The sequence below is a fragment of the Oryzias latipes genome, chromosome 4 (assembly GCF_002234675.1).
Source record: "Oryzias latipes chromosome 4, ASM223467v1".
Taxonomy (NCBI): Eukaryota; Metazoa; Chordata; class Actinopteri; order Beloniformes; family Adrianichthyidae; genus Oryzias; species Oryzias latipes.
In genome coordinates this window covers 5,695,801-5,714,595 of record NC_019862.2, presented here as the reverse complement: position 1 = coordinate 5,714,595, position 18,795 = coordinate 5,695,801, and the positions used below count along the sequence as shown (strand labels likewise).

Sequence of the window (18,795 nt, the reverse complement as noted above, 5' to 3'; positions counted from 1 at the left end):
AGAAAAGGTCTGGAGCAAGATGCACGAGATTTTCACTGCTTTGACATTTCGCATAAAGCCTCTTCCAACTGAAGGTGGCAGACACATGCTAGTACATCGTGTTCCAAAGTGTGTGGTCAAAAAGACAAAAAATCTTTGTTTTTCAATAAAACGTATGGAGGATATTGTGTCTTGGGGCTCTTCGGATCACTGACATCAATGTCAGACTCCAGTGATAGTTAGTTTGGAAGGTGAGTTTAATTAAAGGAAAAACTTCTCAAGAAGGACGTTCCACATTATCAAGCAATATGAGAAAGACAAAGGTGTTGAAAAGCGTAAAATAGTTGAATTGACAAGGTATCAAAGCCTGGATATTTCACAAAAACGTAAGTGTTGTCATCGCACTTTTAAGAGATTTGAGGCTGATAGGATATAAAAATGAATCAATGAATCAATTTCTATTCATAAGATTGAATCAGGCTGATCTGTCTGAGTCAGAATCGAATTGACATATCATTAAAAAAAATCAGGATTAGATAAATCGATATTCAAATTGATCTTGAAAAATACCATTTAGATTGAAACCCAGAAAGTTTATTGTACTATAACATAAAAACGACAAAGTAACATCACAGCAGACAACACACATGTGAAGTCAGCAAAAACTGATCAGTCCATCATTCCAGTCCATTGTGTGGAAACACTTTGAATTTATCAAGGACATGTGACCATCCAGTGTTCTAGAATGTTCCCTTTGGATTCTAAAAGTTTTCAAATAGAATAAAATGAGATTTTTTTTTACGGAAGACATTGTTTGAATTGACCAACAAGATAAGAGGACAAGCCCTCCATCCCAAGTCTTAGAAATCAATCAGACAGGATTAGGTAACAGGACGGCGGGCTTTAGAGCATAGCACACGTTGTTGATTCCTGTTGTCGAGGATTGTGGGTGTGTGAGGGTGCAATCTCACACAAACTGGTAGTTTGAAAACGTTTCGGTAGGCGACCCAAACAGCCCCACCGAGGATTTTAATCCAGCAGTAGGCAACTCAAGGCCTCAGGGCCGATGTGTCTGCATGTTTTCCAGATAACTGCGCCCTTCTTCATGGCTGACTACCTGCATCAGGTGTGTCCAGACAATTAGGACATGACAGACCAGGGAATGTTAAAAAAACAAGCAGGAATGTGGCCGTCTGTGCCCACCCGTCATCGTGTCACCCAGAACATGCAGTCACATCAGAAAAACCTCTGATTCAAACAGACGGGGGTTTTCCTCACAGGTCGTGCTCCAGGATGATCACGATACGGTGCATGTGCAGCCATCTCTGCCAGAAGGTGGCGTCCATGGAGAGGATGGGCTTCCAGTACGACGCAAACTGGACCTGAGTGGAGTCTTTGGAGCCGCTGTGCTGCAGGGACAGAACCTGAGGAGGAGAAAACGGCGAGGTCTCATCCTGACCTGCTGGTGAGGTCAACAGGGATAGGAAATCACAATACCGGAGTGGTGGATCCAGGGGGGATGTAGAACAGGGGCACTCCGTTCTTGGTGCTCTCTGGGATAGTGTAGTTCTCAGGAACTGAGTTGAAGGATTGCAGATGCACCAACATCTGATCGGTCTGGTTGATGCTAAACACCAGGCAGGAAGCAAAGTATCAGGAACAGCTGAAGCTCTGACGAGTTCCCGCCCCTGACGGAGGGCCCACCTCTGCAGGGTGTTCCAGAAGCGGCGGATGACGGAGGTCCGGAAGGGGCTGGTGATAGGCTTCCTCTGTGTGCAGCTGATGTCGTGCAGAATGTCGTAGCTGCCCTCCATCGTGACCTCCACCCGGGTGCTCCTCTTGGAGGGGTCCAGCGGCCATGGCGCCGTGGCCAGGTACTCGATGTGCATGTTGTGCTTCCACAGCAGAACCAGCTTCACCTCCAGCTGTGTCCCTCCTGCAGAAAGCATCGGAGTCAGAATAGAACCGGCTGGAGAGGATTCTGAGCAGCAGGAGCTCACCTTTGGTGAGGCTGACGTCTCTAATGGTGTAACCTTCCCGCAGGCGCACAGACACCACGCTGACCAGATGAGCATGGACCTCCTTTTCCGTGTGCTTCTTCCTCCTCATCACTAGGGCGGGGTTGCCGCTGGCTGACACCAGGTGCTCGTTGAAGAGTTTATGCTGCGGAACTGGACAAGTCAGAAGTTGTCAGGTTGACCATGAGATTCCCTCGGCCTTCATGAGGAACATCGTCAGAATCAGGCTCCATCATGATCAAAGTCTGCATCTTTAAAATGACTGTTTTTAATCAGTGAAATTGATTTTTCTAGGCCGGTCTCTCACCGCAGAAATACTCTGAGTTCAGGGACTCTGGAGTCTTCAGGAAAGAGTAAGTCAGGAAGGCTTTGTGGTAGATGTTCATCTCCTGGCCGGCGGGGTCCAGGTCCGGACAGCTGGGCAGGTACGATCCGAAGGTGGCCAACGAGATGAACTTCATCAGCTCAACGTTTGGGATGTACCCGAAGCTGCAGTCATAGGAGTAAGTCCCGCCCACCTGGTGAGAGGCAAACAATGCTAGAATTCACAGGCGCTGACCCTGGAGGTCTGCTGAGGTTCTGATGCCACCTGCACAAAGGAGCACGCCACAGTTCCACTCCTGAGCTGGTTCAGCAGAGTTTCGCAAACAGCCACGTCGGGAACGCTCGTCACGCCGTCAGTGATGATGATGATCCCTGCAGGACAAAGAGGAGATGAAGAACCCCACCTCTGCTGCAGCAGAACCCTGGACTCCATCTCCACAGAAGAAGATCTGTAGAGAGGAACTGAAGGAGGAATTACTCCAGACATCCGCCTCAGAGCTGATCTAAGGACCCAGCACTTCTTCTTCTTCTGGGGTGGGAGAGTTTTCTAGCCTCCTCAACAAGGTACTGCAGCTTTGTGCCAAGTTGGCAGATACTGTAATAATGTAGATTGTGGTGCTTTATGCAGCATTAGACTCCTGTTGGTCAGTCAGCTGATGTGGTCCACATGCACACTGGGAGAGCATCAGAAAGAGCAGGAGCAGCTGCAGCTTCACCCACCTGCGCTGGAGTTGGGTGGCAGCAGCTGGAGGGCCAGGATCCCCTGACGAATCATGCTGACCAGACCCACGTCAGCCGTCACCATGGATGTGCTCTGCTGCAGCTCCTCTGAGGTGCCGTTGCCTTGGAGACCACTGCTGTGGGTCGCATCCTTCAGCTGCTAAGATAAACATCAAGACTTGGTACCCAAAGAGAGGTCAGGAGACCATCCTTATGGTTGTCCCCACTAGTAACCAAGCAACCAACTCAACACCTCTAGACAACTTCTGGTGAGGAACTTTCGGTGAGGGACAAATCAGCAGCTCAGACTATGAAGGAGCTTCAAAGCAGGATAAGACTGGTCAGATTTCACTGAGGTCGTTCTCGTGCATGTGTTGAGTTAATGAAGTCACATGCACATCTTCACTTAAGTTCTCGCTACTCCGTTAAAGCTCCTTCTGCTGGAGCTCCTCCTCTGAAGCCTGCGGACCAACCTGCTCCTGCTGCTGATGTAGGACCTCTGCGATGCTGCTCTCCAGCGCCCTCAGCTGCTGGTAGATCTGATGCAGGAACTCGCTCAGGTGCTTCCTGTCCAGCTGACACCCTTGAACCAGAACCTACAGAGAAGACCAAACGGTCAGATTTCCGGCTTCCAGTTTAAGCCCCTCCCAGAGCAGAAGCTCTGAACCTGGTGTGAGGTAAGGCCGATGATGGAGGAGTATGCCATGATGGTGATAAAGATCTTGGGATGGAAGAGCTGGTTGGTTCCGGGGACTTTGAAGGGCTGAGCCAGTCCAGCCAAACATCTGGAGAGTGCGTGGAACACCTCGTCAAAGATCATCTCTCCGGTGCCATCGTCCTGCAGTACAGAAGCAGAAGCATGACTGCCGCACTGCACGACCATGTCTGTGATCTCCAAGGACCACAGTCTCTCAGAAGAACTCTGACCCATTCAGCAGAGGATCTTCTCACTGACTTTACACCTGACAGACAGAATTAGCCCCCCCTGATAAACCCCTCATAGATCTGCTCTGATCTACTCCTCATTCATCCCACATCCTCAGTTATCTCTTCATCAGGCTCTTCATCTTTAAAGCAGTGTCAGCCCCCCAGCATTGATCTTTCCTTTGAACTTCTGTGTTTCTCTAAACAAAAAACAACCTCGTACATAAATAAAATGCTAACAGGAAACGTGGAAGAACACCGGTTACCATGACAACCAGATGTGGGAGATGCAGACGTTTTCATTAAAACTGTCCTCCTGACGGGCAAATGGTGCAGGAAGTCTTACCACGATCCCAGTGGACGGGCTCAGGTCCAGCTCGATGATGAAGCGGTACCTCCGGGCCAAAAAGGTGGCCCGGGTGGAGGGCTTCAGGATGCAGGGGCGGGTGCTGGGGGACAGGTCCAGCTGCCATCCTTTGGGCAAGACACTTAGTAGGTCCAGCTCATTTTCTGAGTTCAGCTGGAAATAAAGAAGATAACATCTGGATCCTTCAAAACCAGAACCAATGCTGGATCAAGCTGATTCTGCACGTAGAACAAGCATCTATTGGCGTCCCTCAGGGATCAGTATTCAGATCACTGACATAAATAGGAACGATCCTTCATATTCAGTGGTTGCAACTGTACTAGGATGACACTGCAGTTTATGGTCCCGCTGTTAGCTTGACTCAGCAGCTGCTAAACTACTAAACTTGAGTTTGTACCCAAGGCTGTTTATGTGTGGTTTATTTAAACATGGATGTGTGAAGTGAGCATCAACGAATAGCCATGATCCCTTCACATCATCCGTCGTTAAATTAGCAGGTCAACTTCTAAAATTTTGAACCCTCAGAGTTCTTATCATGACCTGGTGGGTTCAAAGGTTCACATGGTCACCAGAAGAGACTTGCAAAGTGTCTGTCCAACACTCAAAGAAGCTCCAGAACTCACCACCTCTGGCGCCGAGGACGGCCAGACCACCTGATTGAGTCTTCCCAGGAACCAGGCCAGCCGCACGTTCCTGGAGATCCGGTAGTCCTCCTTCATGAGGAGGTAAACATGGTCCGCTTCTTCCACCTGACCAAAGCAGAACCATGGTCAGTGTGTGAGAGCACGTGACTACAAGACAAACAAACACTGCCCCACCAACCCGTCACTCATCCAGGTCAGCAAATCAAGCCCCCCCTAAAAACTTCCTAATCTGTAGTTCTCTATCATCAGGCTGTTCCTGGATTTCTCTGAAAACCATCCAGATGATGCATCAAGATTTCTGATGACACATTTCTGCAGTTAGACTCTCTTCGTGGCTTCCTGTCAGATCAGATGCCGAAATCACACAAACTTTGAACGGAAAAACTCCATCTTATCTCAAACAGTAGTTCCATGCATTCAAAAGCAGAACTGTTCTCTCAGTCTGCAAGATAAAGATTCCTGGTTGTTTCTTAGAATTTCCTAAAGTAGAATGCATCAGAACCGTCAGCTATCAGTTTGGAAGGCAGACACCGTCTCTGCCGTTAAAGACCGCAAACTTTCCGGTGAACGCGCATGTAAAGTAACTCGGATCCACGCTGCTGGTTATGAAGTTATGTTACCTCTGCGTCCGCCCTGTCCGCCATACCGCGCGCGCAGAGGAAGGTTCGGTTTGGGACATAAACACCTGATCAGGAGGGCTACAGGTCACGTGCTACTGTCCGCGTTACTTCTTCTGCCTCTACTTCCGCTCCTGAGCTTCAGAATAAAATAGTGAGCGGGTCTCTGTTTTTTTTTAATCTATAAAAAGATTTTGAGTTCAAAATGACATTTTTTTTCAAACACCTATGACATATAGTCATGTCTTCAATACATTCATTCTTCAAAGTGACATCTGATTTTGTACATGTTTTGTTTGTTAGTCGAAAACCATGTTTATATTTAGCCACGACGTCTTCATATTTAAACAGTATAAAATGTTATTTTTGTTTAGATTCTACAAAATTAACTTGTACGTACAATTAAAAAATATAAATACCACAAGTTTCCCTTTAAAGTGAGAACCTTTCAACTTTCCTTTAGTGCTTTTATTTTGTTTTTGTCTTTTTATCCGGAAGTGCAATTTTTGAAGAAAAAACTTTATTAGCAAATATTGCATATACAAAATACCAAACATTGACACTTCACACTATGTGCAAAGACAAATGTTCACATTTACAAGGAAAATGAACAAAAATGTCAAAAGCCATAGTAATAGCAATAAACAGGTTAAGAAAATAAAAATAAAACAAAAATAATAAAGGTAAAGGAGTCTGTTCAAGTTTCAAAAGTGACCATGTTTCAACTGTTCTAACAAGTAGGTTAACTGTATAAATTTTCTCTGCATTAAATCTACCTTGTATAAAACATCCAAAAATAATATATTCGTAGAATAATTTACAGTTTTCACATGGATGGGTTGTTATAAAATGAGTCAAATCTTTCCAAAAGATAAGGGCACAGTTTCTGGTGAGGAATGGTAAAACGGACAATTTATGTCCAAACCATTTTTAAATTTGGTTTTAAAAAGGTTTTTCACAGGGTGAAATTTGTGAATAAGTTTGATTTTTTTTATTTTATTTTATTGCTGATGAAATATTTATGGGCCAGAGAACAAACTCTTTCCCACCGAATTCTACAACCAAACCTATTCTAGTAAGAGATAACAAGGGGTTTTGTGGCAATCTCATTCTGAAACAGTGAACGGATGCTTTGAACTGAAAAACTTAGCTTTCCACACCATAATTCTGTTAATTTGGGAGGAGAACATGAAGAATTTGATGGAGAACTGCTACACAAAAGCCAACACATCTTGGGATGGCTCCAATAACCAATGCTAACTCTGCAGGTGAGGCATGCAGATTATAGGTGGACAGAAACTCAACGTATGACATCAGGTTCCTTGTGGATTAATCAGCTGTGTCACAAGAGAAATGTTCTTTTTAAACCAATTTTCGAGAAAAATATTCTTGTTTTTGTAAAGAATATCTGCTTTATTCCACATATAGTAGCGCTGAGGAGAAAAATTATGTTTGTAGATCAGAGTCCATGCTTATAAAACTGCTTATTAAAGTTATACAATTTTAAAAGAATTGTATCTATTTTAAAGTTAAATAAAAGAAGAAATCGCAGACCTCCAAGCTTATCAAATACATATTTTGGTATGAAATTCCAAAATGAAGTTTCACTAAGAAATGTTATGGACATTGTTTAGAGTGGAGAAGGCAAGAAAGTCAAGTCCTCCATTTTTTGATGAATTATATTTTCATACATAGTGTATTCTATTTCTCTAAAGGAAATTAAAAAGTATCCGATCAACCCTATTTGCATTTTTACTGTCCAGAGATACTGAGGAAGGAATGTAGACTAGTCTGGAAATTCTTTCTGCTTTTGCTAAGAGAGCACAACCGTTTATTGAAAGATTATGCTGTAGCCAACGATTAAACTTATTTTGTGCTTTTGCAATCATAGGATTAAAGTTGATCAGTTCTCTTTGTTTTTGATCTTTAGTTATCTGCAATCCCAATTATGTTAATATTTATTTGACTACTACACTATTTATGTTTGAATTATTGCATCCAGGTGTTATCAAAGATTAAAAACGGAAACAAACAAAAAACAAAGAATATAATGACAATAAAAAACGCGAAAGGTAAAACGTTGAGTGCAAAAATATATATATACATTGTTTTAATTGATGAAACTGTTTTTGAGTCTAAAGAAACAGAAGTATCTGTTGTGGAAACAAATACACAAAACACTTATAAAAACTAAAACCCAAACTGAAAACTGAATAAATAAGGGGCTTTAAAGAACACATTTCTGGAAGAAAAAAAAGAAAAGTTAATGACATGAAAAAAAACAGACTTGTTGGAGAGAATATAAGGAGAATAAAAAAACCTACAGGTTTTTTTTTTTTTTTTCCACTTTAACACTGAATATTTAAGCTGCTCACATTAACAGACAAAATTTCTTTATATTATAGGCCTTCTTAATTATCAATATGAGCCACAAACATATGAAAGTTCAATAAAAAATTGACAATAACCTTTGCGTCATACAGAAAAAAGTGCGGACTAAAGAAACACAAACAGCTTTAGTTTTGGGAAAGCAAAGGCTGGGAAAGTGTGATTGTAAAATAATTTTTTGGGTTGGCAGACTTATTGTCTGCCTGCCTGCTGTGTTCTTGGGCAATTGTTTTTTTTTTCCAGTTTCATTTTCTAAACAAGTCCAAGGACCACAAGAACTTTTAGTTAAGGTGTAACTGTTCTCATCCGGCATGTGACACACGCTTTTGAACATGCTAACTACACATTCTTAACTGCGTATGGTGTTGAACCTGGACAAGCAGGGAGAGGCTTCTCCTTCTTTTTCTACAGATTACTAATGCATGTCCCTTACCTACACTTGGAAGAGGCTTTGTGTGAAGTGGAAGCTGTGCAAACCTCGTTAATCCAGACTTTTTCTTTTACAGATCTTTTCGAATACATGAAAGACTTGGTGTAATAAAATCCTGGGTGGACACAAAGTACAATTATTATTTTCTCCTCCGTGATCAATTTTCAAACGGTTGGGACCACCATGAATTAAAATGGGGTGTCACATCCATAAGAAATCAGATCCCTGACTGGACTGCGCGTTCCAACCTGGAAGCAAAGGGCCTGAGGTGGATTCATACACTAACAGAGAGAAAGGGGCTTTTATTAGCCCTCTGCAGGTAAAGCAGCTGAAAAATGTGTTAAGTTGCCCTCTACCTGCCACACCAGAATATTTGCACACATTGACACCTTAGTTTCTTCAGGAAGTAGAGTCTGCTGCAGGCCTTCTTGTATAGAGCTGTGCTGTTGGTCTATAGCTCCGCCTGTTGTCCATGGTTACTCCCATGTACATGTACTCCTGTACTCTACGGGAATCGAGCCTGCGGCCGACCAATCAGAGGTAGACCGCCCTACCACTGCACGATAGCCCCCCGTCTACAACTGTCTTCTTATAATTGAAGCTCGCCACAGCAAACAGTAAACTCTTCATCATCCCTCTACTCCTCCACACCAGTCCCGCCCAGCGTGTTTCCTACGTCACAAATACGATCTTTTTCAAACAGCACTTTTAACTGCACTTATCTCATAACAATTAGCATGAAGAAATCCCCAGAAATGTTATTGTAATCTTAATTTCTTCATATATTTCTTCATATATGTTCTTCGTTATGAGAAAATGTTACAAGAACATGTTAAAAACACCAAAAAACGATTTTCATCAGAGTAGGTCTACAAGGATTGTAATTTTGATCTGGGAATTTCTGATATCATCAATGTTGTTATTACTTTATGCAAACATTTAATTCATTTATGTAAATGGGAAAATCCATGCCTTTTGTTTAGTATTTTTTTAATTATTTTTCTGATTATTAAAAGTGTCTTAAATGCATTCCAAACAAAAACAAGAAAACTACAGTAATTTAACAAAATATATCAAAAGTATTGTTATTTTAAATTGTTTTTTGCCTTGCCTTTGCTTAATTTTTTTTATTTTGTTTTTCTATGTGCGCATTTATAACGTTTGTTCACCCTAATTTGTTTTGTATATGAGGATTTATAAAAAAATAATAAAAAAAAGTAAATAAAAAAGAGGCACACACATTATTAATAATATTACTAGTATTGTTTTTTGGTCTTATATGTGTGTTTGATATTAGCAATTGTTTCTTTATTGTGCAAGTGAATGTGAATTTCTGTAGATTGAAAAATGTGCAATAAAGTTTATTGTAGGGAAAAAGGATTGTAATTTTGGGCTCTCGGCTTGCCATACTTTTCATTCCCTGTGACTACGTCATTCTCACGCGACAGCTCAGGTTGGGCGCACGCTGGTAGACAGTTCCTCTCCTTTTCGGGGTTTTCTGTCCGTGTGTGGACTATGGGGAAACGACCTAACTCCTCCGGGACCAAACCCACATCCGCGGAGAACAAGACAGGGGTCGCGGTCGAGAACTTCGAGAAATGGAAGAAAAAGTACAACAAAAAGAAATCTCGGGTTAAACGCGAGCGTGCGCAGAAGAAGAAGCCTGAGTGGCAGGTGGAGCGCGAGTACATCCAGAACTTGGTCCGCAGGTACGAGGACGTAGACTTGAGCCAGGTGGCCAGGTTCTCTGACTTCCCCATCTCTAAAAAGACTCTGCTGGGCCTGCAGGAGGCCCAGTTCCGACAGCCCACCGAGATTCAAAGGCAGACCATTGGACTTGCCCTGCGGGGCAGAGACGTGCTTGGCGCGGCCAAGACCGGCTCCGGTAAGACGCTTGCCTTCCTCATCCCGGTGCTGGAGTGCCTGTACCGGCATCAGTGGAGCTCCATGGATGGTCTGGGCGCCCTCATCATTTCTCCTACCCGGGAGCTTGCCTACCAGACCTTCGAGGTCCTCCGCAAGGTTGGCAAGAACCACGAATTCTCCGCGGGTCTAGTGATCGGCGGCAAGGACCTGAAGACCGAGGCGGAGCGGATCCCCCGCACCAACATCGTAGTCTGCACCCCGGGCCGGCTGCTGCAGCACATGGACCAGACCGCCTGCTTCCACGCCAGCGGCCTCCTCATGCTGGTTCTGGACGAGGCGGACCGCATCCTGGACATGGGCTTCGCGGACACGCTGAACGCCATCGTGGAGAACCTGCCCCGGACCCGGCAGACGCTGCTCTTCTCTGCCACGCAAACCAAGTCCGTGAAAGACCTGGCCCGGCTCAGCCTGAAAGACCCGGAGTACGTCTGGGTCCACGACAAGGCCCGCTTCAGCACGCCGGCCTCGCTGGAGCAGAGCTACGTGGTGTGTGAGCTCCATCAGAAGGTGGACCTGCTCTTCTCTTTCATCCGCGGACACCTGACCAAGAAGATCATCGTCTTCTTCGCCTGCTGCAAACAGGTCTGCCTTATTATTGTTGTTGAACATGACAGAACACAATTAATTGACTAAACAATTAGTAATTGCAGCCAGAAGGAAGAAATAAAAAGCAACAGGGGACGTAAAACAAGAAGTAAATACCCACTCCAATGAAAGCAGGGCTCGACATAGCCATTTGTCCGCTGGCCCGGTCCTGTTTTTCGAGCAGTGCGGACCACAAGACTTTACTTTTCACTTGTCCGCTCGGGCCACTAAAATATCTAACGGTTTATATATTCTTCACCTTTTTCAATAAAGTAAATTTTGCGAAAACGTGTAGATTTACCTCGTCTTCATAATGTAGTTTTTCTGCTAGTCCTGTGTTCAGACTTCAAGGGTTTCTATGAGAAACCTTTGATCACTTCTCCTTCTCTCCCGCCTGCGCGCGCGCGGCTTTCACTGCCGAGCACCACGCGGCACGCGCTCACTACTTTTTTTTTCAAACTTTATTGAATGTAACAATTCAATACAAAACAATGTTAAACAGCAACAACGAAGGCACAAGCCAGTGGGTTATTATTACCTTTTATTATAAATCCGACACCGTCACTGAAGAGAGACTGAAGCATGTCAGAGATGTGGAAGACATGGCAGGAATAGATAGGAATATGTTGGATGGAGTAGTGGGTATAATTAGTAGTATGGACAGCAAGATATTTAATGAATGCATTGAAGATGAAACTGTATCCACTAAGCTTTAAGCTGAATGTCAAAGAATCAAAGGCAACTCCAAATACCTGAATCTCAGACTCAAATGCAGTAGAATGTTAAACTACTTAATTTTGTTTTTCTGTACAACACTGTAAGCAGTAAGTATTTCTAGTTAGCTGAATGATCTCAGTTAGACCTGCACAATATGAGGAAAACTCGCGATATGCCATATCAGAGATTAAAATTGCGATAACGATATAATTTGCGGTATATAAACAAACAGCAAAATAACCAAATAACCATTCCCAGTTTAAAAATTATACTCCAAATGACCCACATTGACATAGGTTACAAACATCTAACATAACAGGGCTCCATCTGATTGGTCAACAATGTGAAGGCGTCCATCCGATTGGTCAAATGCATTAAGGGATTTATTTGATTCGTTAAATGGTTCAAGCTGCCATTAGATTGTTTTAACACATTTAAGGTTTATGATTTATTGCGATATTTGCCGTTAGAAGCACCATGAAAACTTCTGAACTAGTGTTAACTACTACACTGCAGTGCTCTCTTCAAAACATCTGAAACAGACTAGAGCAGATTTAAGTTTGATATGGTCTATTTTCAGTCATTGAAAAGTGTATAAATAAGTGCTAGATGTCACCAGAATGCACCAAATTGCACCATATTAAAAGTTTCCGGGGGGGCATGCCCCCGGACCCCCCTAAAGTTGCAAGCACCTGCGGAGCGGCGGGTCCCGCTATGCGCGGTGTCGGGCCAGTAACTTTCAGGCAGGGCCAGTAAGTTTCAAAAACTACTGGCCCTGTGGGCCAGTGCAAATTTCTGGGCTATGTCAACCCCTGGAAAGTGTTGTCTTTAACATGTTCTTGTAGGATCTTCTTATAGTGGAGGGCATGTATAAAGACTAGATAAAAATGCATCTCTCAGTAGTTTTGTATTCAAAGTTTGGTGAAGCAGGAGTAGACAAAATTTGAAAAAGCTTTTAGTTGAGATGTAGAGGCTGCTACTGCAGACCACAAGCTTCCTGCTCCGCTCCATTCTGATGCTTTCACGTCTTTGTTTCCCTCGTCCGAGCCGGAATCTGGATCTAAACTGTACGGCTGGATAGCTCCCATGTTGCTCACCATTTTTGATGCACTGCTAATGTTAGGTTGGGGGTGTGAGGTGCTGTAAGCTAGTGGGAGAGGATGTTAACAGAGAGCTCTCAGTGATAAGGATGGGAAGAGGGACGGCGTTAAAGTGAGAATTGAAAAATCAAAGAAAACAAGCATGACATGCCTAAAGGTCATACTATCCTGCTGCAAACAGGTGCAGTACCTGTTCCGGGTCTTCTGCCGCCTGCGCCCTGGCATGCCGGTTCTGGCTCTGCACGGCCGGCAGCCGCAAGTGAAGCGGGTGGAGGTCTACAACGACTTTGTCCGGAAGCAGAACGCCGTGCTGTTCGCAACTGACATCGCTGCCAGAGGTTTGGACTTCCCCGCCGTCAACTGGGTCCTGCAGTTCGATTGTCCAGAGGACGCGGACACCTACATCCACCGGGTGGGCCGTACAGCCCGCTACAAGGAGGGCGGGGAGGCGCTGCTGCTGCTGCTGCCCTCCGAGGCGGAGGCCATGGTGGCGCAGCTGCAGGAGAAGAAGGTCCCCATCAACCAGATCCAGGTGAGTTGGCTCCCAGAGACTTCCTCCTCTCCCCACCCCCCCACTCAACAGCGTCTGGGGCTTTAAATGTCTTGGTGGAAGGGGGCGTTAAAGCTCCTGGCAACTGCAATGGTCCACCTCACCTGCAACGTCTGCATCTCGGCTACGATGCTTCAGGTTACCATTGCAAGAAGATGCACTGTTTGTTTCCATGGCAACAGAATTATTATCAGTTTTTACACTTTTCATGTAGAGTCACAGGAGATCTGCCATCAGACAGAAAAAAAATATAAGTTTAAAAAAAACAAGAAGACGCTCGGTCAGGAAAGTTTCATTTCATCAAAAAAGGTGATAGACCCACCAATGAAGATGGTCTTTTGGTGCTTTTATCGTGTTCCTGCAGCACTTTTCTCATGATGAAGGAAATGAAAGAAAGAAAATTACGATTAAAATTGAATTTCTGGGTATTTCTTGATCAAACCAGTTGGAAATCAGGAGTAGATGAAAACATTTATTGTTTAATAAAGAGCGTTGTATTGAAGACTTCAGTCTTTACTAAGGGTTTCGGATTTGGATGATCGCAGAGAGCACACTGGTCAAGTGTGTGTATTCTCCCAAGCAATGACAGACCAGAGGATGACTTTTTCTGTTCCTTTTTTAATCTGCGTTTGGCTTTACAGTCCAGCACATGTATATTTCTGGTTTGGGTTTATGTGTGTGTGGTTCTAAACAAAGAATGAAGAAAACAAATAATACAATTATAATAAACCAAATTCAATAATAATAACTCTTAATAATAACAACTTAGCCTGTTATATCTGCACTTTACAAACATTCCACAAACCTCGATAGCATCAATACTCAAAATATTATACCAAGAATACTTATGATAATAATAGGAGCTAAATAAATCCAATAAACTTCTAACCAAAACTAGCTGTAGATCAAAACAGACTATGAGTTTCTGCTTTTTTTCTTTTCTTTTTGGGATGCTGGTGTGCCGCGGGATTTTTGTCAAGGTTAAAGTGTGCCGTGGCTCAAAAAAGGTTGAAAAACACTGCTCTAGAGCAGTGTTTTTCAACCAGTGTGCCGCGGCACACTAGTGTGCCGTGGGAGATGGTCAAGTGTGCCGTGGGAAATTGTCCTCATTAACTGATCTAAAAACATTTCCCATCTCCAGGATTTCAGCTCTCTGTTCATCCAAACAGGCCCTGATAAAACACTGAGGAGTTAGGAATATAAAAGATGTAAAATACATTTTCTTTGCGTTTATTTTATTTTATTAAAGACATTTTGATAAGAATGACTGTACAGTACCGCGATTCAGCTGCACCTTCGGCTGTATTTTGGAAAAGTCCCATCCCTTTAACTGTCTCCACCAATCATTCTTGAGGGGCTTAATCACATGTCATCAGTCTGACCAATCAGAAGTGGTTAAAGTCTTCACTTCCTTGTCCCGATTTAGCTCGTAAAGTCGCTCAGTTCTAACAAAAATAGCAGCTAAAGCTCGTCTTTAGCGGTGTAGCTTTGCACAGAATCCGGTGTCAGACCGTGGAACAAGTGAACAAAACAATGAAGCTCCGAAAACCGATCTCCAGCCGTTTTATGCACTACATCTCCCATGATGCATTGGGTCATGAGATTGACAGCGCACAAGGAGATCTGTTGTTAAACGTCTTGAAACAACGAACACACATCAATCTGTTTTTAAATCCTCTAACTTAACTTTTATCGCATTTTTTAGAAGAAAAAAAACAGCTGCAGTTTCCAGCTTTTTCTGACACAATTATCTCAAAAATGCATGTGAGATTGTGGAGGGACTGTAGATCAATACAGACCATGAGTTTCTCCTTTTTTTTTTTGGATGCTGGTGTGCCGCGGGATTTTTTTTAAGGTTAAAGTGTGCCGTGGCTCAGAAAAGGTTAAAAAACACTGCTCTAGAAAACGACAGTTTTTTTGATTTTGGCTAAAAACGGTATATTAATAATGAAAAGACCACAGGAAAGGCTTTGAAAATGCATCAAAAGATGATCGAATTGGGACTTTAATAAATATATCAGGGGATTTTTTTATTTACACGGCAAATGTGTTAAAGTGTCTTTATTCAACTGGACAAAAGCTGTGGGCTTCTGGGCTTGTTTGAACTTGGTGTTTCAGTGTTCTGGGTATTTGGTCAAATTGTTAAAAAGAATCCAGTAAAGAAACAAAACAAAGTTTTTTTGTTCTCTCAGGTTGTGTTCCACAGCTGGTGGTGGAGGGCCACATGTCAGTGATAACCCAGCAGCCATTTGTGAGCCCTTTTCTTTAAAAGAACTGATGCGGAACAGAATTCGCTGATTTACGTCGGTTGTGTAAGCGCTTCACTTCTGTAAAATGTTACCTATCAGCACATGGTTGCTTTTCTCCACTTTAGAACCCACTGGAATCATGTTAATTCCATAAACGGTTGAAAGATAACTAGTGGAAAGAATGTCAACACTGGAGCAAAAGCTGGACTGTTAAAGGGTTAAGAAGGAAGTGAAAGGTATAAAGAAGGAAAATGCTGATTATTATTGTTTTCTAGGGTATTTGGAATCTTTAGAATATGGTAAATGGAAAATGTTGTAAACTTTTAAAGCGCTGTTCTACCTTCCATTAAAGGCTCAAAGCACTTTACAGTCACATTCACACACTGATGGCTGATGGTTGACACTGGTGTTTTTGCTCAAAATCCAGAACAGCATTATTTGTTTTCACATGAATCTTGAAGAGAAGTTACCATGGTAACATGTCCCTTGTCCAGGTTGGAGTACATCATGATTGTGTCATTACTGTCATTCGTTGCTCCTCTGCAGACCTGCGGCGTTGCGTTTGCTCTGGAGCTTCTCGGGTGTTTGATGCTCCACGATGGTTTCTCTCACAAACACAAACCCCGTTTCCCGGCTTGTAAGGAAGACCTGTGTTTCGTTTCAGGTGAACCCGGAGAAACTGCAGAGCATCCAGCAGAAGCTGGAAGCCTTCCTGGCGCAGGAGAAGGAGCAGAAGGAGCGGGCTCAGCGCTGCTTCGTCTCCTACCTGCGCTCTGTCCACCTGATGAAGAACAAAGCCGTGTTTGACGTCTCCAAGCTCAACATCAACCAGTATGCTCATTCGCTGGGGCTAGCCGTGGCGCCACGGGTACGCTTCCTGCGTAAAACTCAGGCACAAGAAGAGAAGGAGGAGGATGAAGAGAAGGAGGATGAAGAGGAGGAGGAGGAGGAGGATCTGCGCAGCTTCAAGGCCTGCCTCAAAGGAAAGTCTTCTCCAGATGAGAGCCGAAGCTCGGGGTCAGAAACCAGTGAGGAGAATGAAGATGATGGAAGTGAGGAGGATGTGGAGCAGTTCGAGTCTGATGAAGACGAGGAGGATCTTCGAGACCTGGACCTTCTGACAGTCAAGAGAAAAGACGTGTTCGGCCTGGACCCGCAGAGTTCCGATGAAGCTGACGCCAGCCAGAGGAAGAGGGGGGTGGCCAAAGAGACAAAGTTCAAAGAAGCCAAAAAGGTCCTGAAGAGGAACTTCAAGGTGAACACCAAGGTGACTTTCAACGAGGAGGGTGGGGCCATGCAGGTTTGGCCACCAGTTCAGCGTAAGGCTGCTGGTGAGGAGGAGGAAGAGGAGAAAGAGGAAGAGTCGGGTATCAATGTAGAGAAGGCCAAAGAAAGGCTAAAGAGGGAGGATGAGGAGTTTGACAAGCAGGAGTACAGCCGCAAGGTAAAGGCCAAACACAGGGAAAGGAGGTTGAAGGAGAGGGAGGCGCGGCGCGAGGCCAGCAGGCGTGGAAAACGCCACGAGGACGAAGAGGAGGACGAGGTCGTGGCTTATCTAGCCAATCAGAGCGAAGACGAGTTTGACCCCAGCACCCTGCCAGACCCAGAAGAGCTGCAGCCTTCAGGAGAGGAAGAGCAGGAAGAAGAGGAGGACAGAGGCTTCGGCAAACGTTCACACAGGGCTGAGGATGATGAAGAGGAGGAGGAGCTCACAGCAGAGAAGAAAAGGAAGACGGATGACGAAGAGCTCCCAGCTCTGGACACTGGTCTGACTCTGGCCGAAGATGAAGAGCTGGTTCTCCAGCTGCTGCGAGGACAAAGGTAGAACCCACAGAACTGGATCATGGAGCTGAGCTCGGTTCTGGAAGGTTCTTCCTGAGGGAACGTCCCGGTTCTGAGGCGTTTAGGATCTCCTAATCCGCTGTGTTTTCCCAGACTCACTTTTAAAGGGAGGGGCTCTGGTATGACCTCCTCTTTTGGACCTGTCATGCCCGTCCTTTGCAGACCCACAGCGCTCCAGCTGTCGAACTGAGCACGCTCAGAACTTCGGCGATGCTTTCGTGAGTGACCTCTGCTGAAGCAGGCTCACAGGTTCACCTTCAGTCTTTGAAATTCTGACATTTTCATGTATCAATGAGTAGAAAAACCCAGATTTTTGTGTTTCCAGAACATCCCAGATTTGATCTTTCAGACCTTATTGTGCTGCAGATTTTCCTTTCAGTTCATTTTCGTATATTTTCCACCATTCAGCCAAGTTTAAAACAGTTCAAGCGCCTCAAATAATAAACCAGAGAGAAAGGTTAAACCCTCTGAAGAAGCTTAAATGCAGGATCTCTACCTCAAACAGGTGCGATTGCAGTCAGCAGCTACAGATACAAACATGTTGACTCTCAGTTCAAGAGATTTGACTAGCACACAAATTTAGTTTTAATGTCAACATCCAGCAGGTGGAGCTAAAGTCCTAAATATGTCTTGTCCCTGCAGTTCCGTATTTGTCCTGAAGTGTCGCTGTACAGAATGCAGAATGGCTTTATTGTTATTGTACATCTCATCCCGGTAGGCCGTCTCGTCCTCTCACCGCTGTTGCGTCATCTGCAAACTTGATGATGATGTTCTTGGGGTAGGCAGGTCTACAGGGAGTAGAACACCTAAAGAATAGAATATCTAGCTCCTCATATTTGGCAGCAGAGTAAACTAACTACTCTTTTTCATGTTGACAGACACAAAACTATTTTTTACCCTAAAAAGAAAGTTTTACACAAAATAATTGATTATTTTGAGAAATATTTACAGTTCAGAACACGTTTTTTCAATTTCATTGGTTCTGAGGGACTCGAGATGGTTTTCAATGAAAACAATAAAAAGATTGTCAGTGTCTGCAGAACTCAGTGCCCCATTTTTTCAGTACATGTGTAGTGTGGTTTGATTAAATGCATAATAAAGTTTTATTATATTTAAGAAAAAAAACAAAGGTTTTCATTTTGTCCTCTAATGCAGAAGCAGGAACCTGCTGAATTCATCTGAACTCAAAGCGGGAATAGTCAGAAGGTGAAAAAGGGAGATTGGTCTTTTCTGCAGCAGTGGGCACCGTGAGGCGCGTTTGTTCTTGCTTTGAATCTGTATTTTCTCAGACTTTATACCAATAAACACAAACAAAAGTACTTCTTTTAAGAGTTTTTGTCTTTTCTCCAGCAGTGCCATATCATGTTTCTGCCTCCTGCTCTAATGTTTGTCATTTGTTTAATATAGTATTACAG

General features: G+C 43.8%; 2 protein-coding genes across 5 annotated transcripts in view; one reads left to right on the top strand and one right to left on the bottom strand.

The window, feature by feature from the left end:
* szt2 (SZT2, KICSTOR complex subunit) overlaps nucleotides 1–5,697 on the bottom strand; it is a 62,346-nt gene extending 56,649 nt beyond the window's left edge. For 3 of the 4 annotated variants that reach the window (XM_023954046.1, XM_023954049.1, XM_023954048.1), the window contains exons 1-12: nucleotides 5,597–5,697; nucleotides 4,956–5,081; nucleotides 4,312–4,485; nucleotides 3,709–3,879; nucleotides 3,515–3,637; nucleotides 3,042–3,201; nucleotides 2,587–2,693; nucleotides 2,305–2,515; nucleotides 1,980–2,150; nucleotides 1,684–1,915; nucleotides 1,477–1,606; nucleotides 1,258–1,403 (exon numbers count right to left, since the gene is read on the bottom strand). In XM_023954046.1, the coding sequence (XP_023809814.1) occupies nucleotides 1,258–1,403; nucleotides 1,477–1,606; nucleotides 1,684–1,915; nucleotides 1,980–2,150; nucleotides 2,305–2,515; nucleotides 2,587–2,693; nucleotides 3,042–3,201; nucleotides 3,515–3,637; nucleotides 3,709–3,879; nucleotides 4,312–4,485; nucleotides 4,956–5,081; nucleotides 5,597–5,620 (1,775 nt within the window). In that variant the 5' untranslated portion in view covers nucleotides 5,621–5,697. The remainder of the gene's footprint in view (nucleotides 1–1,257; nucleotides 1,404–1,476; nucleotides 1,607–1,683; nucleotides 1,916–1,979; nucleotides 2,151–2,304; nucleotides 2,516–2,586; nucleotides 2,694–3,041; nucleotides 3,202–3,514; nucleotides 3,638–3,708; nucleotides 3,880–4,311; nucleotides 4,486–4,955; nucleotides 5,082–5,596) is intronic. The other variant, XM_023954047.1, reaches the window with a different exon arrangement.
* Nucleotides 5,698–9,764: 4,067 nt separating this feature from the next.
* ddx10 (DEAD-box helicase 10) lies at nucleotides 9,765–18,699 on the top strand. Its single transcript, XM_004067654.4, has 3 exons — nucleotides 9,765–10,919; nucleotides 12,921–13,271; nucleotides 16,203–18,699. Exons 1-3 carry the CDS (start codon nucleotides 9,927–9,929, stop codon nucleotides 17,361–17,363), a joined length of 2,505 nt encoding a protein of 834 aa, XP_004067702.1. The 5' UTR covers nucleotides 9,765–9,926; the 3' UTR covers nucleotides 17,364–18,699.
* The last annotated feature ends 96 nt before the right edge of the window (nucleotides 18,700–18,795 follow it).